Source organism: Periplaneta americana, chromosome 12 (assembly GCF_040183065.1).
Source record: "Periplaneta americana isolate PAMFEO1 chromosome 12, P.americana_PAMFEO1_priV1, whole genome shotgun sequence".
NCBI classification, from domain to species: Eukaryota; Metazoa; Arthropoda; class Insecta; order Blattodea; family Blattidae; genus Periplaneta; species Periplaneta americana.
In genome coordinates this window covers 170,967,353-170,994,345 of record NC_091128.1, presented here as the reverse complement: position 1 = coordinate 170,994,345, position 26,993 = coordinate 170,967,353, and the positions used below count along the sequence as shown (strand labels likewise).

Sequence of the window (26,993 nt, the reverse complement as noted above, 5' to 3'; positions counted from 1 at the left end):
AACTGAATGAAATGACAAAAATGTTACAAGAAATATAATTGTTGAAAATACAGGAACATGATTATTTTTACATATAAAATAACTGTATGAAATGACAAAGATGTTACAAGAAATATAATTGTTGAAAATACAGAAACATGATTATTTTTACATATAAAATAACTGAATGAAATGACAAATATGTTCTAAGAAATATGTAATTGTTGAAAATACAGAAACACGATTATTTTTACATATAAAATAACTGAATGAAATGACAAAGATGTTACAAGAAATATAATTGTTGAAAATACAGAAACATGATTATTTTTACATATAAAATAACTGAATGAAATGACAAATATGTTCTAAGAAATATGTAATTGTTGAAAATACAGAAACACGATTATTTTTACATATAAAATAACTGAATGAAATGACAAAGATGTTACAAGAAATATAATTGTTGAAAATACAGAAACATGATTATTTTTACACATAAAATAACTGAATGAAATGACAAATATGTTCTAAGAAATATGTAATTGTTGAAAATACAGAAACATGATTATTTTTACATATAAAATAACTGAATGAAATGACAAATATGTTCTAAGAAATATGTAATTGTTGAAAATATAGAAACACGATTATTTTTACATATAAAATAACTGAATGAAATGACAAAGATGTTACAAGAAATATAATTGTTGAAAATACAGAAACATGATTATTTTTACACATAAAATAACTGAATGAAATGACAAATATGTTCTAAGAAATATGTAATTGTTGAAAATACAGAAACACGATTATTTTTACATATAAAATAACTGAATGAAATGACAAAGATGTTACAAGAAATATAATTGTTGAAAATTCAGAAACACGATTATTTTTACATATAAAATAACTGAATGAAATGACAAATATGCTCTAAGAAATATGTAATTGTTGAAAATACAGAAACACGATTATTTTTACATATAAAATTACTGAATGAAATGACAAAGATGTTACAAGAAATATAATTGTTAAAAATACAGAAGCACGAATTTTTTTACATATAAAATGACTGAATGAAATGACAAAGATATTATAAGAAATATGTAATTGTGTAATAATTGATATTTAACGTTGTAATAGAACACTAATACTATGTGATTTTATTAAAATGTTCCGATAACTAGGATACTATGGTCGGTTTATTTTAATCTGTATATACTCTCTATGGTACAAGCGGAGCCTATCTCGTTTTTCATAAATTTATGAATGTTATAAACAATTCCCTAATTTGTGTAACGCTTTATTAGCACTTCCTAATTTAGAGCCAAACGGGGGGCATTGTTAAGAACATAGAATGTTATACAGAGCTCTGTTACCGTATTCTCTAACTCACTCCTTTCTTTGAGAAAACTCCACATTTCTTATAAAGATCGCTAGAAAATTCTTCGTGATTTTGGGGAATTCTGAACTCTTGCCGGCTTGTAACAGCTGTTTTGTGACGAATTTTACATTGTTGAACTCATAAGTTGGAAACGGATTGCTAGGTGCTAAAAAAAAGAGAGATTTAGGACTTCATAAATTCCAATTTAGGGCTTTTAGGAGTTTATATAAAATTACTGAGCTTGTCGTAAACACTGTTCTGTATAAAATCCTTTGTATATTTTGGCAGTGTGTACTGTTCAGTTGACAGTATTTGTCACGACTTGTGTTACCTGTTTCAGCGGTGATCCTGTTCATCAACTGCTACAGCGTGAACCTGGCCACGGGGGTGCAGAATGTGTTCACCGCCGCAAAGCTGGTTGCCATCCTCATCGTCATTTGCGGAGGCGCTTACAAGTTGGCCGACGGTTTGTTCATCTTTTTAAGAAATATTCCAGCTGTTAAATTGTTTTAAAAGTCGGTCTCTAAATCTTGACAACACTGATTAATTGAAGTAGTAATAGTAGTTTTATTTTGCCTGGCAGAGTTAAGGCCATGAGGCCTTCTCTTCCACTCAACCAGGTTTCAATAATAGACATGAAATACAAAATTAGATTACAAAACAACACAAAAGAAGTTTCATTTTGGAGATGCCGATAAGCTTAATGTTTTACAATGTCAGTTTTTTATTTTCCACCTTTGCTTATCTTAATGTATTTGGATTTATATTAACGTTTTCGATACTCAGTGTGTATCATCTTCAGATATGTATGTCAATATGTGTTGTGATGACCTAGTCTCTTATTGTGTAGTGGGTTATTCACGTGCGTGTGACCCATCATGATTTCTTAATTTAGCTAAAATTACTATAAATGTACTTGTTGCAGTGTGTGCTTGCTTGTTATGATTCTGTCAAAATTCTTTCTTTTGAAAGCACACATAGGAAAATAGGAAATTATGTTAAAACCAATATTATGACACATAAATATAAACAAGTAAAATATACACTATAAAAACACTGTAAAACACTGGAAAACACTGTAAACACTATAACACTTTTATCATATTTATGATTGGCTGTGTTAGCCTGTTATGTCGTAAAATTGGGTTGTTATTACTGTTCTTGGTTAAAACACTGTCTTTCTGACGCACTTTCACTGATTATCTGTAGTATGGTATTGTATGTTGTTGGAGTTTTTTGTAGGTTTATTGTTTTTTAAATTTTGTTGTTCAAGTTGACTACTGTGAAAATCATACAATAATACATAATATAACGTTAATATAAATCCAAAAACATTAAGATAAGCAAAGGTGGAAAATAAAAAATTGACATTGTAAAACACAAAAGAAGATACCTTAGAAATTACATAATGGTACATTATGCAACGAGCCTATAATGATAGTAATTAAGACGCGATTATGTTTGTTTATGAAACGAGCGCAAGCGAGTTTCATAATTTTCATACGAGCATCTTAATTACCATTATAGGCAAGTTTCATACGACTTTTTATGCTCGACCATATTTCTAACTTGAAATTATTCAGAAGTATTCATTTTATTCCCATCTCAGTGGAGAGCAGAAGTGACCTTGTGCAAGCTCGCAAATTGTGAGATGTGCGCAGACGCAAAAGTATTGATTTTTTCCGAGGAACAATAATGTCATTGACCTTGATATACGGTAATTTAGAGAATAACATGAACTAATTTTGATACAACCTGGAAATTGATTTAGAATTGAAAAACGAGATGATAAATTGAATTTATTTGAATATTATTTACAATTAACGCTAATTATTATAGTAACAGAACGTAACCTTCTGCGACAGTATTGGATTTCCAGCCTCCGTGACTTTTCGCTAATTGTCTTTCGATTGCATGTCCGAGAATAATCGAAAACCTGAACTTTAATGAATAGGTGTACTTTAATGACATGCATTAAAGGACTGCTAACAGGTGTATAATTACTACATTTCGGCATGGTCGAGCATAAAATATAGTAGAAAATTACAAATAGTCAAGATCGGTTACATAATATAAAATTACAAATAGTCACATAATATATAAAATAAAATAAAGTAGAAAATTACACATAATCAAAATCAGATACATAACATAAGGGGAAAACACACACACACACACACACACACACACACACACACACACACACACACACACACACACACACACACACACACACACACACACACACACACAGACACACACACAATGTATAGGACCTAAAATGCTCGAGATAAATTCGACGATTAATTCACTTGAGGTATAGTATACAGTTAATATATTAATAGGAAAATACATGTGGGTTACAAGACATAAAATGTTGATTAGCAAAGTCGTACTAAATGGCATACAAATACAAATGATTAAGTAATATATCAAGATAATAAAAAAGAAAAGGGGAAAAAAAATAAGAGAGAGGAGAAAAAAATAACATCTTGGTCATTTAAGACTATTTAGAAACTTCCGCAAGAGTCTAGTTCTGTTCTTTAAAGACATTTCTAAGTAGAGTGTACTTAAAAGATTTTAGACTCCGACTGCTTTTGATTTCCTGTGACAAGGAAGTGTTTTTTTTTTTAAGAACCGTAAAAAAATGAGATTTTAAGCATGTGGTGAGCGTATTGTAGCGGTCATTTACTGAATTAATTGTTAGTGGAAAAAAACACCATAATCCTATGTTATAAGAGTGGAAATATTTAGTGGTTTTCATAAAATAACCATAGTCCAAAGACTTTGTGAAAACAGGCAATGTTCAGGACGATAGAAATATTCCATTCATATTATCTTGAAACATTTTATCCATATAATTTTAAACTGTAGTAGATTGACAGTACTGCTTCTTATGTACACGGCAAAAAACCACCTCAGAGAAAATTTTACTTCACCACGTGAATTGTCGTATTAGTTATAGCAGGTTATAGAGTCATCTTTAGGTGCAGGAATAACCCCATGGAAGAAACTTAAGCATCGAAAGGAGAAGAAACAGGATATAATAAAGAAAAAGAAGATTAAATTAGAGGCATATTTCAGTCACAACCATTGTCCAGTTACCTACATTTACTATGCGCCCGAGTTAAATCTGCGTCCGGAAAGAATGTGAATCACCGTTCCCTCTCCCTCTGGTCTTTGTGACCTATGAGTAAATACTAAGCTGATAAAGAGGTGTTTACTGTTCGTGTCAGCGAGTTGTTTGAGATAGTGGTGAATACACGTGTATAGAAGGTGCTGAAAGTGTTGTACCCGTATAAATGCTGTAAAAGTGTTAATACTATGCACCGTATTCTTACACACATTATATTACCTCACTCATTGCATTATCTCTTGTAACATGACCTCACTCACGACAAAACAGTAGGTTGTATACTAACAACTAGAGCAAGTAGAGCTACTAGCGCTCGTCTCTTGCATTCATGTAACGCAAATTTAACTTGCTGGCCTCACACTATGTATTTCTATGAGAATTTAAATTATAAATATGCTTCAGTTTTCCCAAGTTTCTACAACACCTTAAGGGGAGAGGATGGTAATTTTTAAAACTTTTTTCCTATTTGGTGTAAAATATTAATTTTTTGTATGTAGAGAGCTCACGGCTATAGCAACTCAACAAAATATAAATATTTTGAATAAATTATTTGGGAGCCAGATTTGAAAAAAAAAATGTACCCAATGCAGGATTTTATTAAACTCGATATATCTAAGCCATTTTTAAAGATAAATTCAAACACAATGTTACAATTTATTTGTAAAAGCACGCTCTACAAACTGTCTATAACAGAATTTTGATATTAGTTCCTACATTTGTAAAATAAACAATTAAAATTTAATAACATTTTTTTTATTTTCTTTCTTGCAAACAGAGAGACTTATTTTTAAAATTAAATCAATTAGGGAAATTCCGTTACAGAGAAAAGTTTCCTAGTAGTCTAGAGAATGTGTATTCTAAATTTCATTCATATATCTTTAATAGTTCAAACATTATATCGATTTTTGTCTGGCAATGTAGCAAAAAAAATAAAGCTCCAGAAACAGCAATCAAAGGGGGTGTGATTTAATAATCCAGAGCGCAGGAACTTTAAAAATGGCGTCTCAACATCCAATAAGGGCACAATGTTATACAATGTATTCCACACACATCACAGAGTATTTTAAAGAAAAATTTGGTTTTGAAAAAAAAAAAAAAATGAAGTTCCGGAAACAACAAACAAAGTGCGGTGTGATTTAAAAATCCAGAGCGCAGGAAGTTTAAAAATGGCGTCTCAATAACCGATAAGGGCACAAATACCCACGAAATATTATACAATGTATTCTACACATATCACAGAGTATTTTAAGGAAAAAAAATTGTTTTTTGAAAATTTACTCATTTTTCACCAAAAAATACCATCCTCTTTCCTTAAGAAATGGCATGATGAATTTCATATTTGAAGTGTCAACAACACCCATGCCAGATAGTTTTTTGTTTCTCCTGAAAATTAATGTTTTTTTACTATAATTGTTTTTTCCACAAAAAAATAAAACCTTTAAATTCGTTTCGTTTCCGCACACATAGCAATATAAGTTGCTCAGAGTGCAATCTATTATACTGTTTGCAATGTGCTTTCGATTTACCGATTCATGAAGCTACTATTGGTTTATTTCTACAACATAGATGTCGTTCCTCTTTAGCCTCATCATCGCTCATGTCCAAGCAACAACTAGATTAGTGAGTTCTGTTGAATGGGTGTTCCTAAGACCCAGAACCTGCCATTTCTTGCACCTCGTTCTGCGTATCACTGGAATTACGAATAGGGAGCCGATTTTTGTGTGGTAAAATGTAAATTATTTATTTTTTGTGTGGTAAATATACAAAAATATTTGCCAAAACGTTACAAATATTTAGTCAAAATTTGACTCAAGTTCCTCTTCTATTAATGAAAAAGGTAACTTTTAGTACAAGTATTCAACGGTGACAGCCAAACATCAGTTGTTGGTACTATCATTACAGTTTCAGTATACAGGGTGTAACGAAAATTGAGCATTTTATTCAAGAACTGAAAATTGTGGAGCTTTGAAAATGAGATATGTCAATTTACTGGTAATAGTGAACAGTCTTTAGTTTGAATACCGTAAACAGAATTTCAAATATTCAAGTTCCTAACACAGGGAAGCAATCTATTTGGAAAAATTTTCGATTTTTCTCGAGAACTGTACCTATTTATTTATTTAGTTATTTACTTATTTATTTATTTATTTATTTATTTATTTATTTATTTATTTATTTATTCTGGTGTAGTTAAGGCGATCAGGCCTTCTCTTCCACAACACCAGGAATACAAATACAATAATAGAAATAAACAGAAAAAATGCACTATATACAAAGTAAAGCTACACAAGAAATAAAGAGAGAGACAGAAAAGAACAACACTATGAACAAAGTAAAGCCACACAAAAATATACACAGGTTGCAGTCTCACAAACTTTAAATGAGTTATTAAGTACCATAATTAATTGTATCCTAACTAATTAACTAACATAAAGAAGAAACTTGCAATTTTAATCTAGATTAAAAAAGAAAAAGGAAAAAAAAAAAACACAAATCAATACTTCTAGCAATACCTAAAAACATTAACTAAGACAAAATTTTCCAATTTAATTTTGAATTGTGATAAAGTCCGGCAGTCCCTGACGTCATTAGCTAACGAATTCCAGAGGCGAGGTATTTCTACAGTATAGGAAGATGGGTATAAAGACGTTCTATGATAAGCGATAGAAAGAAGTGCTTGATGTCGGTTTCGAAGAGTTGTAAGAAATTGAAAGCGCTATAACAGATAATTCGGAGTAGAAGTATGCATGATTCTAAACAGAAGAGACAGTGAATGTATTGTTCTTCGTTCCTTCAGACGCACCCATGAAAGTAACTGGAGGGAAGGTGTTATATAGTCAAATTTACGAGTATTGCAGATGAATCGTATGCACACATTATGAACACGTTGTAGTCTCTCAGCTAAGAGTGAACTTACCTAAGTGATCTATGTCTTTTGAATACTAGTTCAATAAAAAGAAATATAGACAATAGGGTAAACATTGGTAATTTCGTGATAATTTCATGAAAATTAATTTAAAATGCAAATGTGTAAATATATCCTTATTCCGACTTTTTCATCTAAAAGACGATAATTTGCTGTACAAATCTGGAGACATAAAAGATTGGTCGCGTTCTTGTACAAGTGCCAAAAACCACTTTTACAACTTAAGCTAAAAGGTTGGTTATTTCGTGATAACCTAGGTAATTTCGTGATATTACATTGATAAAGAATTGTGGAAAAATTCATCAAAGTGAAATTAAATTCTCATTTATTGTTACAAGACTTCAAACATAGTAATTCCGTCTAATATTCATAGTACGAAAACATAGAAATACATATCAACACATAATAAGAATGAAATCAAAGTAAAAATTGAAATTGAAAAGGGATCTTCTTTGCCCTGAAAGGGTGAACACTTTTATTACGAACTTTACTATAGCCTATATTACTATGGTAACTCCAAAAGTGATGCATAACATTTGTTTAAAAATTATATTTTTATCCTACAGCTTTGCTATTTTCACAGAATGTAGATGCATCCTTTAGGAACAAAATGTCAATTTTCCACATAATCCCCGTCCCTTTCAACTGCCTTACGTAACCTAGGAACGAGGGCCTGTAGACCTGCACGGTAAAAGTCTGGACCAACACGTCTGAGCCACTCTTAAGCAGCGTGCACAAGGGAGTCATCTTCTAACCTCGTTCCGCGAAGGGATCCTTCAGTTTACCAAAGAGATGGTAATCGCACGGTGCCAGTTCAGGACTGTAAGGCGGCGGTTGTTTCAGTGTTGTCTATCCGAATTTTCTGATCTGGTCTGTGGTCTTGTGACTGACATATGGCTGTGCGTTGTCGTGCAATAGCGGAACATCCTGCTTCTCCCGATGTCGTCGAACACGACTCAGTTGAGCTTGAAGTTTCCTGAGAGTTGCAACATACGCGTCAGAATTAATGGTGGTTCCGTGTGGCATGATGTCCACAAGCAAGAGTCCTTCTGAATCGAAAAACATAGTAGCCATAACTTTTCCTGCCGAAGGTGTACTTTTGAATTTCTATTTCTTTGGTGAATTTGCACGATGCCGCTCCATTGTCTGCCTCTGTCTCCGGTCAAAATGGTGGAGCCATGTTTCATCTTCTATCACAATTCTTGCAAGTAAGTCATCTAGCACTTATCATTGACACTTAGCATGGTAACAAATCAAACAGAAGCTACACTGAACTCATTGCGTCTCCCTTTTCTTTTTTTGTTATCACATCTTACCTTCAGATTTCTAAAATTCGTATTGTAATACAATTCTTAAAATAGTATAAAATGTTACGCTTAATGCTCAACAAAATTTCGCTTCAAACAGCTAAGATTTCTATCAGTAAAGCTAAGCCTATATGGCGACTACGGCTGTATCTAAAATTCCAAAAACATTTCCTAAAATTTCATGAAGATACAATAAATCTTTGTACCAAATATCATATGCTTACCTTTAGTAATAAGCCTGTAATGTAATTACAAACATCCACAAAATTTGTACGCCTGAGAAGTCGACGCAAACTTGCTCTCTCCAAACATAAAAGCTCACTGAAGCAACTACAATAGTCACACAAAGCGTAGCTGTATGTTTCTGGAAAATGGACAACATATGCAACCCCTTGGCGGAAATTTGAATCTCGTAACACCATTGGTTAGTTCACGAAAGAGCAATAAAGGAACTGATTGTTACGAGATACGTAAAACTTGTAATGTGAAAGTGCGCATCACCTTTCTGACACACATTCTTTAGATTTTTCTCGCTTTCTTCCAATTTCGCTCTTGCGATTGTCATGGCCGCAGGCGGATCAGGCTTCCAAGCGACGTTCTCGCATTGCAGCAGTTCGAACACAAAGCCTTCCCCTCTTTAATTACGATCGAGTTGGATCCAATATCTTCGTTGAGTCAGAAGAGGAAACAGTCTTACCTATTTTAAACTTATGAAGCGTACGTACGTCTTGCTCCATGAACTTGGAATTGTTTTCCCTTTTATTAGCTTTCAGACTCAAGTAAGATGCAATAAATTCCCTGCGACTTCGATTGAATTTCTTGTCTGCGGCTAAGAGAAACGTTGAAATAAATTTCTACTGTTCGTACAGTTTCTATGGCATGCTTACGGATTATGTTTGGAATCCTACGTGTACTTATGCCAGTAATATTAAAATGGAATGAAATATTTTGACGCGAAATTTTTAAAGAGCCAAAGTCACCAGCCTACGGCTGGCCTCACATCCAAATGTGTCAGTAGAGGTGAACTGTCATCCAACCAGAACACACATATACAGGGTGATTAAAAAATACGGGGCATAATTTCAGGAATGTATTTCCCACATGTAGACAATCAAAATAGTTCATTACAACATGTGTCCGGAAATGCTTCATTTCCGAGTTATGGCCTTCATAACATTGAAATTCACCGGAACGTTTTTCTTTCCGCAGGCCGTTGTCATTATAGAAGATGTTCAAAATGTCCACCTCCTGCTTGAATACAGACCTCATATCGACGTCTCATTGATCTGCGAACACGATCCCAAACTCCAGGAGTATTGCGTATGTCCTCAGAACATGCCACAATTCGATTCCGAAGGGATTCCAAATCAGGCACCGGAGACGAATAAACCAATGATTTTAAATGGCCCCACAAGTAGAAATCGAGAGGGTTCAGATCAGGTGAGCGTGGAGGCCAAGCAATTGGGCCACCTCTACCTATCCATCGATCAGGAAACCTTCGATCCAAGTACTGAATGTAACCTTCGCCTCGGAATGAACTGTCAGAGTGCCCTCTTAATGTCTCCTTTGACGGCAACGACCTGCGGAAAGAAAAACGTTCCGGTGAATTTCAATGTTGTGAAGGCCATAACTCGGAAATATAGCATTTCCGGACACATGTTGTAATGAACTATTTTGATTGTCTGCATGTGGGAAATACATACCTGAAATTATGCCCCGTATTTTTGAAACACCCTGTATATGCAGGGAACTTTTTAAAATAATTAAGCGAGTTTCTATTATATGCAGGGTGAATCGTAAGTAATGTCATTAATTTCAGGGGTTATTCTTTGAGCTATTTCAGACCAGAAAGTTAAATACAGTTTTGCTTGTTTTTGTTAACTTTTGGAGATAACAATTGTTTTATATTAATTTCATTGCGTATTTTGGGAAAACTATTGATTGAATTCCCAATATGCTCAGTCAATTTAAGAGAGCAGTGTATTATGATAATAAATTATTGAAAACAAATTTAGTTTTGTCCTTCAAATGTGCAGAAATTTGATCCGAACAAATGTAACTTTTCGTTCTGTAAAAGAATTTTACAATGTTACTTTTGTTCGGATCAAATTTCTGCACATTTGAAGGACAAAACTAAATTTGTTTTCAATAATTTATTATCATAATACACTGCTCTCTAAGGGATTAGGTACAGCTTTCAGCTTTAAAATTTTGGAAATATCCAACATTTCTTTCCTGCATTACTATATCTTGTACAGTAATGAAAATTAGTATGTGTAAAACATTGTCCTTCTGCTATATGAAAAAAAAATTTACAATTAAAAAAATTATTTAATTTTTTTTTTAAATTCAGTTCACTGTGCAGTGATGAAGCGTTTCCCACATAACTAAAAAACTATCCAAATTTCTGTGGTGAAATTTTTATGTGTATTTATGTATGTCATATCTACAATATGACGCAAGATCACTTCTCTATATTTAATAGATTGTCTGATAAAAAATGAATTCATTTTAAAAATGGTCAAATATCAATATTTTCTTCTAACACAAAAAAAAAATATTTATTAAGGAATGTAGTTGAAATATTGTAAACATGGGTTTCAGCAATAAAATAAAAGAGTGAGAACATGAAGAAGTTAATCTACCCAAGTTGCTAAGTCTATAGTTGATATTTGATGTAAATGTAAAAAATCTCCACTTTGACCATGGCTGATTATTAATTTAAAGGGCAATTATTAATATTAATGCTAAATTACTGATCTGTTTAATCAATGAGCCAAAAATTAAAAATGCGTAATTTTTCATAGAATGAAATCAAGGATGCAGGACATGATACCATATAAGTTCTGGAAATATAAACCTCGGGGAAGAAGAAATATTGGAAGACCAGCCAAAAGATGGATGGACCAATTTCAGTAGCTGCTACAGGAATCAATTTCCTAATGCATGAATGATGATGATGATGATGATGATGATGATGATGATGATGATGATGATGATGATGATGATGATGATGATGAAATCGGAGTACGAGTATCTAATCTGTGTTATACAGGTTTTTAAGAAAACGTTCATCAAAAGAAGAAAAAAATTGTAATAAATTTGGGTCCTAAAATTAATATCTTCCAAGATGAAAGTTCTTGTTCATAAACATCATAGGAGATGCTCAGTGTGATTTCCATTAAAAATAAAAGAACACTAAATATTGTGAGAGGTAGTACTAGTAATCAAAATAAGGAAATATTGTGAGAGGTAGTACTAGTAATCAAAATAAGGAAATATTGTGAGAGGTAGTACTAGTAATCAAAATAAGGAAAAAATGGAATAATCATGGATCCTAAAATTAATATATTTCGAGATAAAAGTTCTTGTTCATAAACATCATAGGAGATGCTCAGTGTGATTTCCATTAAAAATAAAAGGACACTAAATATTGTGAGAGGTAGTACTAGTAATCAAAATAAGGAAAAAATGGAATAATCATGGATCCTAAAATTAATATATTTCGAGATAAAAGTTCTTGTTCATAAACATCATAGGAGATGCTCAGTGTGATTTCCATTAAAAATAAAAGGACACTAAATATTGTGAGAGGTAGTACTAGTAATCAAAATAAGGAAAAAATGGAATAATCATGGATCCTAAAATTAATATATTTGGAGATAAAAGTTCTTGTTCATCAGCATCATAGGAGATGCTCAGTGTGATTTCCATTAAAAATAAAAGGACACTAAATATTGTGAGAGGTAGTACTAGTAATCAAAATAAGGAAAAAATGGAATAATCATGGATCCTAAAATTAATATATTTGGAGATAAAAGTTCTTGTTCATCAGCATCATAGGAGATGCTCAGTGTGATATCCATTAAAAATAAAAGGACACTAAATATTGTGAGAGGTAGTACTAGTAATCAAAATAAGGAAAAAATGGAATAATCATGGATCCTAAAATTAATATATTTGGAGATAAAAGTTCTTGTTCATCAGCATCATAGGAGATGCTCAGTGTGATTTCCATTAAAAATAAAAGGACACTAAATATTGTGAGAGGTAGTACTAGTAATCAAAATAAGGAAAAAATGGAATAATCATGGATCCTAAAATTAATATATTTCGAGATAAAAGTTCTTGTTCATCAGCATCATAGGAGATGCTCAGTGTGATATCCATTAAAAATAAAAGGACACTAAATATTGTGAGAGGTAGTACTAGTAATCAAAATAAGGAAAAAATGGAATAATCATGGATCCTAAAATTAATATATTTGGAGATAAAAGTTCTTGTTCATCAGCATCATAGGAGATGCTCAGTGTGATTTCCATTAAAAATAAAAGGACACTAAATATTGTGAGAGGTAGTACTAGTAATCAAAATAAGGAAAAAATGGAATAATCATGGATCCTAAAATTAATATATTTCGAGATATAAGTTCTTGTTCATAAACATCATAGGAGATGCTCAGTGTGATTTCCATTAAAAATAAAAGGACACTAAATATTGTGAGAGGTAGTACTAGTAATCAAAATAAGGAAAAAATGGAATAATCATGGATCCTAAAATTAATATATTTCGAGATAAAAGTTCTTGTTCATAAACATCATAGGAGATGTTTTATGTGACTTCCGTTCATTATAACGCATCCTTCTGCCCTTGTCTTAGGGAATCACACCTTGTTCCCTTTTGCTTACTTGAGTTCAGATACGATACAAGATATACTGTTTTTATAATAAAATTTTTAAAGTGCTTATTTCGTATAAGATTTAGCTTTAAAACCCATTTTTATTAGACTTTCGTTTTTACAAATACGACCACCTCTCAGAATATTGAAGGATTTTTAATGAAAATCACGTTGAGCTCCTCCTTATGAACAAGTCCTCATATTACGGAATATATTAATTTTAAGGCCCATGTTTTCTTTACACATTTTCTCTTGTTTTGATGACTACGACCATATTCCAGAGTATTGAATGTACAGGGTGTCCGCAGAAACATTTCGGGGTTATAAACTGCTATAGCGTCGCTGTCTTGCCGCATTTATACGAAACTGGTATTGAATGTACAGGGTGTCCGCAGAAACATTTCGGGGTTATAAACTGCTATAGCGTCGCTGTCTTGCCGCATTTATACGAAACTGGTATTGAATGTACAGGGTGTCCGCAGAAACATTTCGGGGATATAAACTGCTATAGCGTCGCTGTCTTGCCGCATTTATACGAAACTGGTATTGAATATACAGGGTGTCCGCAGAAACATTTCGGGGTTATAAACTGCTATAGCGTCGCTGTCTTGCCGCATTTATACGAAACTGGTATTGAATGTACAGGGTGTCCGCAGAAACATTCCGGGGTTATAAACTGCTATAGCGTCGCTGTCTTGCCGCATTTATACGAAACTGGTATTGAATGTACAGGGTGTCCGCAGAAACATTTCGGGGTTATAAACTGCTATAGCGTCGCTGTCTTGCCGCATTTATACGAAACTGGTATTGAATGTACAGGGTGTCCGCAGAAACATTCCGGGGTTATGAACTGCTATAGCGTCGCTGTCTTGCCGCAGTTATACGAAACTGGTATTGAATGTACAGGGTGTCCGCAGAAACATTTCGGGGTTATAAACTGCTATAGCGTCGCTGTCTTGCCGCATTTATACGAAACTGGTATTGACTGTACAGGGTGTCCGCAGAAACATTCCGGGGTTATAAACTGCTATAGCGTCGCTGTCTTGTCGCATTTATACGAAACTGGTATTGAATGTACAGGGTGTCCGCAGAAACATTCCGGGGTTATAAACTGCTATAGCGTCGCTGTCTTGCCGCATTTATACGAAACTGGTATTGAATGTACAGGGTGTCCGCAGAAACATTCCGGGGTTATAAACTGCTATAGCGTCGCTGTCTTGCCGCATTTATACGAAACTGGTATTGAATGTACAGGGTGTCCGCAGAAACATTCCGGGGTTATAAACTGCTATAGCGTCGCTGTCTTGCCGCATTTATACGAAACTGGTATTGAATGTACAGGGTGTCCGCAGAAACATTCCGGGGTTATAAACTGCTATAGCGTCGCTGTCTTGCCGCATTTATACGAAACTGGTATTGAATGTACAGGGTGTCCGCAGAAACATTCCGGGGTTATAAACTGCTATAGCGTCGCTGTCTTGTCGCATTTATACGAAACTGGTATTGAATGTACAGGGTGTTCCGCAGAACATTCCGGGGTTATAAACTGCTATAGCGTCGCTGTCTTGTCGCATTTATACGAAACTGGTATTGAATGTACAGGGTGCCCGCAGTAACATTTCGGGGTTATAAATTGCTATAGCGTCGCTGTCTTGCCGCATTTATACGAAACTGGTATTGAATGTACAGGGTGTCCGCAGAAACATTCCGGGGTTATAAATTGCTATAGCGTCGCTGTCTTGCCGCATTTATACGAAAATGGTATCATTAGAAAGAGAAACTCAAAACGTTTTGTATCTACTGTACCTCAAAAACACTCGATGTGTGATGTGGAGACATCAAGGCGATATTCCCACTCATGCCACATACGTTCCATCACCATAAGCCATTAGTGTCAAATTTTCAAAGAAAACATGTCGTTTAGCATGGTCATCAGCTTTCAACTTATGCACTAATTGCAGTTTGTAGGGGTGAAATCGCAGACGAGAACGTAGGACCTTGGAAACAGTGGATTTAGAAATCTTTAACTGCAGGCTAGCTCTGCGCACAGACTTTAGGCACAGTCTACTATATACAGTCGCGAAGCTTGAGGTGTTTTTTTTTTGCAAATATCGTGATAAAGCGCTCCAAGCGGTTAGCAACTAGAAACAATAGACTGTCCATGGTCGACTTTGGACTGTGTCGTATTTCTATCGAGTGCTAGCTCGTTGTGTATTTCACATTGATGCTTGTGAAATGTTCGTTATTGGTTGTAATGAAAATGTTAATGGCTAAAATATAATAATTGGAATAATAATAATATGGGACAAGGAGGGGACGTTTGTAGTGCTATAAATTGTAGCAACATTAAGAGAAAGAGGCCAGAGTTATCCTTTTTCCGATTTCCGAAAGATTCCTGGGTTTCCACAAGAATGCTGTGCAGAAACAAAACTTAATTTGAAGTTCTTTGTGACTGTTAGAATACATTATATTCTTAAATTCCACAATGAAATGTTTCAGTCTAACCGAAAGGACATTAGATACCGGTTAAAGTTCTGTCACTTAGGCTTCTAAATTTCCAGAGAAATAAAGGTTAGGTCTACTTTTTTTTTCAGAGGATATATTTTTAATTGTAGCTATTAATTTTGTTATTATTTTTATGTGTTATTTTACTAAAGACGTAGAAAAATTAAGTTTGTTTTAATGAAATTTAATGATCACGTTTTATTTTCAATTCTGGTGGGATTATTATTGCTTAGGCCTACTTTTTTCTTCAAAGGATATGTTTTTAATTATAGCTGTTAATTTTGTTGTTATTTTTATTTGTTGCTTTACTAGAGACGTAGAAAAAGTCTGTTACAATAAAATTTATTGATCACGTTTTATTTCCAATTCTGATGTGATTATTATTGCTTAACCTCATCGCACTTTGTTAACTACGTACCGGTACACGTAAGTTACACCATTAATTCATATTTCCATTATTATTGTTTTAAAGAGAAATGCAAATTAATATTTATTGGTTTCATAGTTAATTATCGCTATAATCTTGAATGAGTGAAGCTATTATAGTAAATTTTAGTTCGTTTTGCACAAACAAAAATTATATGAACTTATTTCTTGCAGGTATCTTCGAGTTTATGATGGAATTTAATATACTTCATTAAAATAATAAATTAACTTTATGCATTTAATATTTCAATAATGGAAGAAAGGTGTTAATTTTTCCAAAAGAACACGACAACGAAAGTGTAACATATTTTGTCATCTACTGTGAAAGAGATCTGCGATGATGAGGCGATAGTAGCGATCCTAGTGGTGGGCAACTACCCATGTTTGCATTTTTACTACATATTGAGCTTCGCGACTGTATATAGTAGACTGTGCTTTAGGACTATGTACAAACAATTTCCTCACTGACAGGCCGTTTCCCTGAATGGCCTTTCCTTTTATCACATACGCATCCATGCTCTACAAAATCTCTTTAGCACTTCACAATCGTTTTGTCGGTAGGTGTCCTAAGATTAAAATTCCGTCTGAAAGCACGCTGTACTCTCACTACACTCCGAGTACTATGACATTCCAATACACATCAACTACGTTCCTGTGGATTCGCCATAACCTAAATAATCCTCTAAATGCTGCAGAATTCACACAGACTTTAAAATTTAACACTCAGATCATTTAAGACAATTTGCTTATATCCAACAATGCCTTCATGACGAGCGAAATAGCGGAATCTGCGTTTTTTTTTTCTTTCTTCTTGTGCTGCCATCTGTTGTTTCGGTCAACAATTATAAATTACGCATTTCCTGAAATTCTTTGAGCTGTTCTTTTTGTGATGACACCGGTATGAATTTCGTAAAACACATAGTGACAGAATTATGTCAGTTTATAACCCCGGAATATTTCTGCGGACACATTGTAGCCTATATTAAATTAATTTATGAAAATGTATTACATCCAGGATTTACTATTCACATATCTATAGACAGAAGGGTACAGAATATAGCTATTACACTGGTGGCCATAATTCTGGAAACTTTTTGTTTTTGTACCGAATTATTATAACATTTGTATTGATTCACAGATTTATACAATTGAAAATGTTATTCGTGACTGATTCGTTAATTATGGGGTTAGTGTAAAGGTATTATATTAAATCCTGAATATTTTAACAATAAATAATCATTACTATGTGGGAAATTATGTTCTTGACGTTTAAGATCTAAATATTAATTTCAGATTTCATTATAATTTCTTATTACTTACTGTAATAAAAACTGGTCCATTGTTGTTTATAAGATTATTGTTAATCATTAGAAGCATTGTTGAGCACTGTTAGGATAAAATATAGACATTATTAATGTGTTTCTATCATTAATCTGACTTAAGATTTCGTTAGGTTAACACCTGATTGCTTTACAACAAACTTTATTGATCATTTTATCACAATGGCTCCACGAAAGGACTGAACACCTTCTAGGGCAGTGACACTTCGAGAAGAAGGCTACACGTTCAAGGAAAGTGCAAGAAAACTTGGTAATGGTGCTAAAGTGTATGGCGTCCAGAAGGTATGGCAGAGGTACAAATCCACAAAATCTTGTAAAACAATACCTAGGACTGGTAGAAAACCTAAAGTAAGTCCAAGAGATGTGAGGCAGATTTGTGGATTAGCATTGAAAGATCGAAGGAAATCTTCTAAAGTGATATAGGAAGTCCTACACAGCAGTGGACTTAGTATTTCTGCAAGGACTGTTCGATTAGACACTCAGGATTCAAAGCTTCTCCATTTCGGCGATGAACGTATTTGACTCCGTCACTTCCAAATATAGAAATCCTTGTTTCATCGTTTCATATCACTTTTGGCCAGCCATCATTGGTCCATGATTGATACTTTTCCATCAATTTACACGATTTTCTCGTTGCCCTTGGTTGAGAAATAGATTTTTTCTGGGTGCTCTTGCTTTCAGTCCATTGCCAAATAACTTCCTTCCAACAATGCAGATGTTATAATAATTCAGTACAAAAACAAAAAGTTTCCAGAATTATGGCCACCAGTGTACACATAAAAATCTGATCTCTAGTGATAGGCGAAGATATCGACTTGACGGAGGTGTTATGTTGTTACAAACCCCTTTACTAAGTTATAATAATGTTTCCGTGGTGCATGTATTCCGCGTTATAATGTTGATAATGTATGCAGGAATGTTGAAATACCGGTAATGTAAAGGCGAGAACCCGAGAAAACCTGGTGTGAAAGAAGCCATTTACCAATAAAAAAATTCCACTTGGATGTGAACACAGGACTCTTTCGTGAAAAGTCGACATTCCACTCGGTTAAATTGACCTGCTACTCCATTTACCAAATTTGGAGTCGCCAGCTTTCATACTGAAATATTCGGCATAAAAAGTTCCACTTTGATGTGAACCCAGGACTCTTGCGTGGAAAGTCGACATTCCACTCTGTTAAATTGACCTGCTACTCCATTTACCAAATTTGGAGTCGCCAACTTTCATACTGAAATATTCGACGTAAAAAGTTCCACTTGGATGTGAATCCAGGACTCTTTCGTGAAAAGTCGACATTCCACTCTGTTAAATTGACCTGCTACTCCATTTACCAAATTTGGAGTCGCCAGCTTTCATACTGGAATATTCGGGGTAAAAAGTTCCACTTGGATGTGAACCCAGGACTCTTGCGTGGAAAGTCGACATTCCACTCTGTTAAATTGACCTGCTACTCCATTTACCAAATTTGGAGTCGCCAGCTTTCATACTGAAATATTCGGCATAAAAAGTTCCACTTGGATGTGAACCCAGGACTCTTGCGTGGAAAGTCGACATTCCACTCTGTTAAATTGACCTGCTACTCCATTTACCAAATTTGGAGTCGCCACTTTCATACTGAAATATTCGACGTAAAAAGTTCCACTTGGATGTGAATCCAGGATTCTGGCGTGGGAAGTCGACATTCCACTCGGTTAAATTGACCTGCTACTCCATTTACCAAATTTGGAGTCGCCAGCTTTCATACTGGAATATTCGGCATAAAAAGTTCCACTTGGATGTGAACCCAGGACTCTTGCGTGGAAAGTCGACATTCCACTCTGTTAAATTGACCTGCTACTCCATTTACCAAATTTGGAGTCGCCAACTTTCATACTGAAATATTCGACGTAAAAAGTTCCACTTGGATGTGAACCCAGGACTCTGGCGTGGGAAGTCGACATTCCACTCGGTTAAATTGATCTGCTACTCCATTTACGAAATATGGGGTCGCGAGGTTTCATACTGAAATATCCGGCGTAAAAGGCGATGTGTGTCAGATAACGCTCTGGAGGAAGACTGTGCATCGATTGTGGTGCACCACCAAGTCCTGTCCGTTGAACCAGGGGGTCAGTAAATTTGTGACGCTGCAAAATATCGATTTAGCGTGCCTGAATTTGCCCATCTATCCGCCTGTGTGGGATGCAAGGGTTTCGTTCGTATAGTGAGGATCACGTAAGAGCAGTTCTTAAAAGACTAATTTGGCTGTCTCTTCAGTGTTGCCAACTAATACCAGATATCACCAAAGAGAGTAAAATCTGAATGTCATGTACTGTAATAATAATAATAATAATAATAATAATAATAATAATAATAATAATAATAATAATAATAATAATCAGTGGCCAAGGCTCATCAGCCAGCAGCTGGCGCCACGTTCACATACTTCATCAGAGGTAAACGATCATCCAACCAGAATGGAAGTATCGTGTGGTTAGCACAATGATTTCCCCCTCCCATATGTAGTTGATTTTTGCAACCGAATTTCGCTCCTATTGTTGGTCCTCAAATTCATCATTATGCGGGATGGGCACCGGTCCTATACACTAACCGAAATTTCATGAGAAAATTCCTTGCCCACAATGTCCAGAATGTAAGTGCACAGTCTAGTATATACAGTCACGAGGCTTGAGTTTATGACGGTACTAGGAACAATGGACTGTGCAGGTACTATTTCACATTGCCTGTAATGAGGCGATAGTAGCGATCCTAGTGGTTAGCAACTATCTATGGATGCATATTTACTACGTATTGAGCTTCGTGACTGTGGTAAGTGTATCAGAAACATTTTACTTTGATATATAGGTAGGTACTTACAATAACACTTACAAATTAAAAATCAACGAAACAACATAAAATGTCAGAGTATGTTGCGCTTGTAGAAGATCTACCCAGTGACGTGAGAGATTGGGGAAATTTAACAGTAGGCTTCAACAAGAAATTGTGATGTTAACTTAACAAACAGATTAACAATTAATTTGTTAGAATTAACAATTGTTCAGGAAACAGTTTTTGTGCTAAATTTATTGTTAAATCAGTACTATAACACTTTGTTAAGTTTTAACATCTGTTGGTGTAACCGGCCCCAAGAGTTATTGACAGTTTTTGAGTGTTTGATAGTGACTCTTCCAATGCATTTCATACAGCCATTCCAACGTCAGATAACCGTTCTTATCTAGGTTTGTGTGTCACCACCACTGAAACATTCGAACAAAATCGATTCAGTAAACAATTCCTAACCTGCAAGTTCTCACATTTCTTGGGTAGTTGCTTTTGTTCATTAATTTATTTTTCAGATAATGGCACAGAAGCACGAGAATCGCAATTTTTGATATGTTCTGAAATTAATGACGTCAAACATTTTTGTTACAACAAAAGAAAAACGTATTACCGTAACAACAGAAGATCGCATTCAAATGGTAATGAACTTAAGGGGAGAGGATGGTATTTTTTAAACCTTTTTTCCTATTTGGTGTAAAATGTTAATTTTTTCTATGTAGAGAGCTCATAGCTGTGGCAACTCAACCAAATAAAAATATTTTGAAAAAAAAAAAAAAATTATTTGGGGGCCCAACTTTGAAAAAAAATATACCCAATGCAGGATTGTACTAAAACTGATATATCTAAACCGTTTTTAAAGATAGATTCAAACAATGTTTTGCAATGTATTTGCAAAAGCATGTTCTACAAACTGTCTGTAACAGAATTGTGATATTAGTCCCTACGTTTGTAAAATAAACAATTAAAATTTAATAACAATTTCCTGATTTCCTTTCTTGCAAAGAAACGGACGTATTTTTAAAATGAAATCAATTAACAAAATTCTGTTACAGAGAAAAGTTTCCTAATAGTCTAAAGAATGTGTGTTCTAAATTTCATGCATGTATCTTTAATAGTTCAGAAATTATATCCATTTTTGTCTGGCAATGTAGCAAAAAAATGAAGTTACTGGAAACCGATAAAAGCGGGCGTGTGATTTAAAAATCCATAGCGCAGGAAGTTTAAAAATGGCGACTCAACATCCGATAAGGGAACAAATACCCACAAAATGTTATGCAATGCATTCCACACATATCACAGTGTATTTTAAAGATTTTTTTTTTTTTGTTTTTTGAAAATATACTCATTTTTCACCAAAAATTACCATCCTCTCCCCTTAAAAAAATTGAAAACATTCAGGAATAATCAAATGCAAAGAGAATATGTTAAGTTAATGTCGAATGAATTTTGAATCAATCTGAGTAATTAAATGTTTGCAGTGGATTACCGTAATTAATAGTTATTTGCGTCACAAGACCGTTATGTAGAGCTTCACATGCAAGCCTGGAATTTAACTAAACGAGCGACGATGTACTTCGCTTCATCATGGTAATGAGAGCGACAGCGAGTTCAGTGAGCGTGTTGACTTCTTCTAACCAAGGAGCGGATTCCTATGTAATTAAATATTCTTTATGCTTGTGATAGAACACAATTAACAAAGTTAAAAATTCCGAACATGAAGTTTCAATAATTTCGAGGGAAAAATTGTTCCGGAGCCGGGTATCGAACCCGGGACCTTTGGTTTAACGTACCAACGCTCTACCACTGAGCTACCCGGGAACTCTAACCGACACCGAAATTATTCAAATCAACTTTACAGGGAGTTATACCTGAAATCTTGATTTGCATAATACACGTCACTGTTCGTTAACAGAAAACCACAATTTAAGTCACACAGAGTTAGTGTGCACTCGAAGTTGGTTGCTTGACGTTTGTCAGCCCACTTTGAGGTCTGTGGATATAGAGGGAAAAATTGGATCGGTGTCGGTTAGAGTTCCCGGGTAGCTCAGTGGTAGAGCGTTGGTATGTTAAACCAAAGGTCCTGGGTTCGATACCCGGCTCCGGAACAATTTTTTCCTTCGAAATTATTCAAAACAACTTTACAGGGAGTAATACCTGAAATCTTGATTTGCATAATACACGTCACTGTTCGTTAACAGAAAACCACAATTTAAGTCACACGGAGTTAGTGTGCACTCGAAGTTGGTTGCTTGACGTTTGTCAGCCCACTTTGAGGTCTGTGGATATAGAGGGAAAAATTGGATCGTTGTCGGTTAGAGTTCCCGGGTAGCTCAGTTGGTAGAGCGTTGGTACGTTAAACCAAAGGTCCCGGGCTCGATACCCGGCTCCGGAACAATTTTTCCCTCGAAATTATTCAAATCAACTTTACAGGGAGTTATATCTGAAATCTTGATTTGCATGAAGTTTCAAGTTTAAAACCCGAATTTTATTTCACATAAAAATACATATTTTCACAAAAAAATTATGTAAATACATATTTTCAGAAAATCTGTTATAAACACATAAATCTTGGAGTTTTTTTACTTAAATAATTTTTTTACAAGAACTTTTAAATATTTTAAAACTAAATCAATTATATCACTCGAATTACCGGTACTTTATCTTTTTTAAGAATTCTTGGTTGCTTCGTGTTTCTAAGCGCTGTGTGGTGTATCCGTGATCCATTTTCATAATAGTATCGCCTCAAGTTCTGAGAAATGCTAGGCAGCATATCAATGTTATTATTAGAGAATAAATTAACATGGACAAGGAGGCGAGATCTTGCAACACATAATTAGGAATGTTTATTGTTGCTGAAGATGATTTCATTCCACGCTTTGTTTGTGAAACACAACAGATAAGAGCTGGATATGAACATTATTTAATTTAAACAAATCTCTCGCCTCTCTCTCATGTCTATGAAGTAAGGCAATATATCTTATTGTGATTCCCTGTTATCGGGCTTCGTCAATCGATATCCTTCAAGATATACTGAAAGATGGTTATTTAAAAAACGATTCGACTTCCATGTTAGCAAATTTAAGCTTTTTGTGGTGACACCATAAAAAAACTCGAAACATCCAAAAACCTGTTGTCTGAAACAGGAAGGTGCGTGCCGTGGAAATTAAACTAGACTCGCTACCAGGTTCAGAAGCACAATCACTAAGGGACAAATTCCAGAATGTGTTTGGGAAAAACAGTGGATATAAAAAAATGTGTAAAGTTGCTCAAGTATTGGAGGATGTGCCTGTAGGTGAAATTGACGGTGTATGTGTTTGCGACATTCCTCTCTTTAAACATGCACGTCTGACGTCCTGTGATGTGGAAAGATCGTTTTCACAGTATAAGTCGTTGCTCAGAGATAATCGGCGTGTATTTGTGATGGAGAATTTGGAGGCAATTCTCGGCTAACTACTAGCACTCAAGTGTGGTTGATGAGTACCTAGTAACATTTTTTTTTTCAAGCTGAGTAAGGTATTTTTGTCATATTAAAAAAATATATATTTTTTTATTTTTAGGAAATATTTTCGTACTTTTCAACACATAAAAAATTAATATATTCAAATTTTTAGCACATAAAATCCGCTCCCTACTTATAACGGTCGTGTATTGTACTGTACAACGTTTTATGGTATTATGAATCGTATATCTTAAGAGAAAATAAATTGATAATTGTATTTTGCATGTTGTTGGAACAGAAATTATTGAGAATTTGTGGATAAAATAACAATTGGGAAACGTCTTAATCAGTTACTATGACAGGGAAAACGTCATAATCGGTTACTATGGTAGGAAAATAAAACGAAAGCGTTTACTACAAATGGTTTTGTCTGAGATTAATTTGTAGAAATGGATTGCATTGAAATTATTAACATTTGTTTTGAGTTTCCTCTGTAAAATACTAAAAAAAACTTGTTGTTAAAAATAGTACTTCGGGTGATATCCATTAGTTTTCAGTAAAATTAAGTTGTTCACAATTTTACAGGGATTTGTATTCTTGGACTGGAATCAAGAACCATTACAGTAGTGAAGGGAGAGGGTACAAACTGAAGTCTCATCAAAAAGTGGGTCGTGCCTTGAAAAAATTTGGGAACCACTGTAATTTATAGCATTGCTGTAAAAATCCATTCTTTTACTAGTCCGTAAATACGGGATTTTGGACGTGTCTCATATAAGATGAAAGGGGCAAGCGTTTATAGTCTCAAACATGGGATACCCTCTAGAATACGGGACATCTGGCAACCCTAGGTCCACTAACCACAGTCTGAGAGCAACGCTGAATTATAGTAGGCCTATTCCGTCGCTGACGTTACAGTGAAGCTTAGTAAGAGAGAATGCCCCACACTCACATGGAAGAAGGGCCTTTGGGAGCGCATCTGAGTAAAACAGGCTTTGCAGTTGAAATAGAGGCCCCGCCGGTGGCGGGTTGCGTCAGCCAGCCTGTGAATGGGGAGCGATGAGCGCGCCTCCGTGACGTCACCGCGATCAATACCACTCCAGCTCCGCAAGAGGACCGCGTGGTCCGGGTTTCGTCACCCTCTCCTAGAAATTATTTGAAACGCTTCGCACAGTTTACTTTCAAAGCAGCACCGCATATTCCAGCCTTGAGTGAGTTACTGTTTTCTTCAACAAAATGAAGTCAATGACTCTGAAATTGATTTGATGAATATTTGTCTTTCAATCTTCTAGATTACTTGGATAGCTTGCGTACACTTTCTGTCAAAGGTTAGCCTACAAGTAAAAGCCACTGAGAATATCATGTGTTCTTCAATATCTCAGAAATGATGTGTGATAGTGGAACGTATATCCCGAGATACTTATGACGAAGTTTCCTCTTCCAGAATTTGTAAGAATGTTTCCTTTTTCACATTTAGGTTTGCTCTAGAATATACCAAAAAAAAAAAAAAAAAAAACACAGACGGGGTTTGGAATTGAACGTGTTACGTCAGCTGCTTGTTTCTGCGAATGACGTGAATATGTTCGGAAAAATCCACAAACTATTAGGGAAAGCACGGCAATTATACTTGAAACAAGTAATGAGATAGCTTTGGAAGAATATCCCGAAAAAAATATATATGATTATGCCTCGTGACTAGAACACATTACGAAATGGAAATATAAAACTTGAGAATTTATCATTATATAAATATTTTTGGTTTCTTTTTATTTTTTCTGCTGGTTTAACTGTTATTTTTTCCCTTTATTTTATTATACTTTATGTGCTGATTTCAATGTATTGTCTATACAGGGTGTTTAAAAAATACGGGGCATAATTTCAGGTATGTATTTCTCACATGTAGACAATCAAAATAGTTCATTACAACATGTGTCCGGAAATGCTTCATTTCCGAGTTATGGCCTTCACAACATTGAAATTCACCGGAACGTTTTATTTTCCGCAGATCGTTGTCATTACAGAAGATGTTCAAAATGTCCACCTCCTCCTTGAATACAGACCTCACATCGATGTCTCATTGACCTGCGAACACGATCCCAAACTCCAGGAGTATTGCGTATGTCCTCAGAACATGCCACAATTCGATTCCGAAGGGATTCCAAATCAGGCACCGGAGACGAATAAACCAATGATTTTAAATGGCCCCACAAGTAGAAATCGAGAGGGTTCAGATCAGGTGAGCGTGGAGGCCAAGCAATTGGGCCACCTCTACCTATCCATCGATCAGAAACCTTCGATCCAATGGAAACGGTAATGGAAACGTACAAATGTCTTCCGATCTGGACATTGTCGCTGTGGGTACCTCTCCTGGTACAAACGACGAGCCAGCGCAGCATTGCCGTCCGCCTTACCGTACATGAAGTGTATCTCTGCCAGCTCTTGATTTGAATACATGTCGCACAGTCTAACGCCTACACAACACTGAATGTAACCTTCGCCTCGGAATGAACTGTCAGAGTGCCCTCTTAATGTCTCCTTTGACGGCAACGACCTGCGGAAAGAAAAACGTTCCGGTGAATTTCAATGTTGTGAAGGCCATAACTCGGAAATATAGCATTTCCGGACACATGTTGTAATGAACTATTTTGATTGTCTACATGTGGGAAATACATACCTGAAATTATGCCCCGTATTTTTTGAAACACTCTGTATGTAATATAAGTGAATCTAGATTAAATATAATTAAAGGTGGAAAAATTGAAATATCTTGAAGCACTAGTAACAAATATAAATTAGGCTACATTCGACAGAAATGAAATGCATAATAAATATCGGAAATGCCTGCTATTATTCGCTTCAGATGCTTTTGACGTCCAGTCTGCTTTAAAAATAACTGAAAGTAAGAATTTATAAAGCAGTTATATTACTTGTTGTTCTGTATTTTATTTCATTTTATTGGGTTATTTTACGACGCTGTATCAACATCTAGGTTATTTAGCGTCTGAATGAAATGAAGGTGATAATGCCGGTGAAATGAGTCCGGGGTCCAGCACCG

General features: G+C 34.8%; 1 protein-coding gene and 1 non-coding gene across 7 annotated transcripts in view; both read left to right on the top strand.

The window, feature by feature from the left end:
- Positions 1-26,993, top strand: part of sbm (L-type amino acid transporter sobremesa) — a 433,408-nt gene that overhangs the window by 342,227 nt on the left and 64,188 nt on the right. For all 6 annotated transcript variants that reach the window (XM_069842533.1, XM_069842528.1, XM_069842529.1 and 3 more), the window contains one exon: positions 1,707-1,832. In XM_069842533.1, coding sequence (XP_069698634.1) covers positions 1,707-1,832 — 126 coding nt within the window. The remainder of the gene's footprint in view (positions 1-1,706; positions 1,833-26,993) is intronic.
- TRNAN-GUU (transfer RNA asparagine (anticodon GUU)) lies at positions 22,536-22,607 on the top strand. Its single transcript has one exon. It is a non-coding gene; the product is annotated as a tRNA-Asn (tRNA).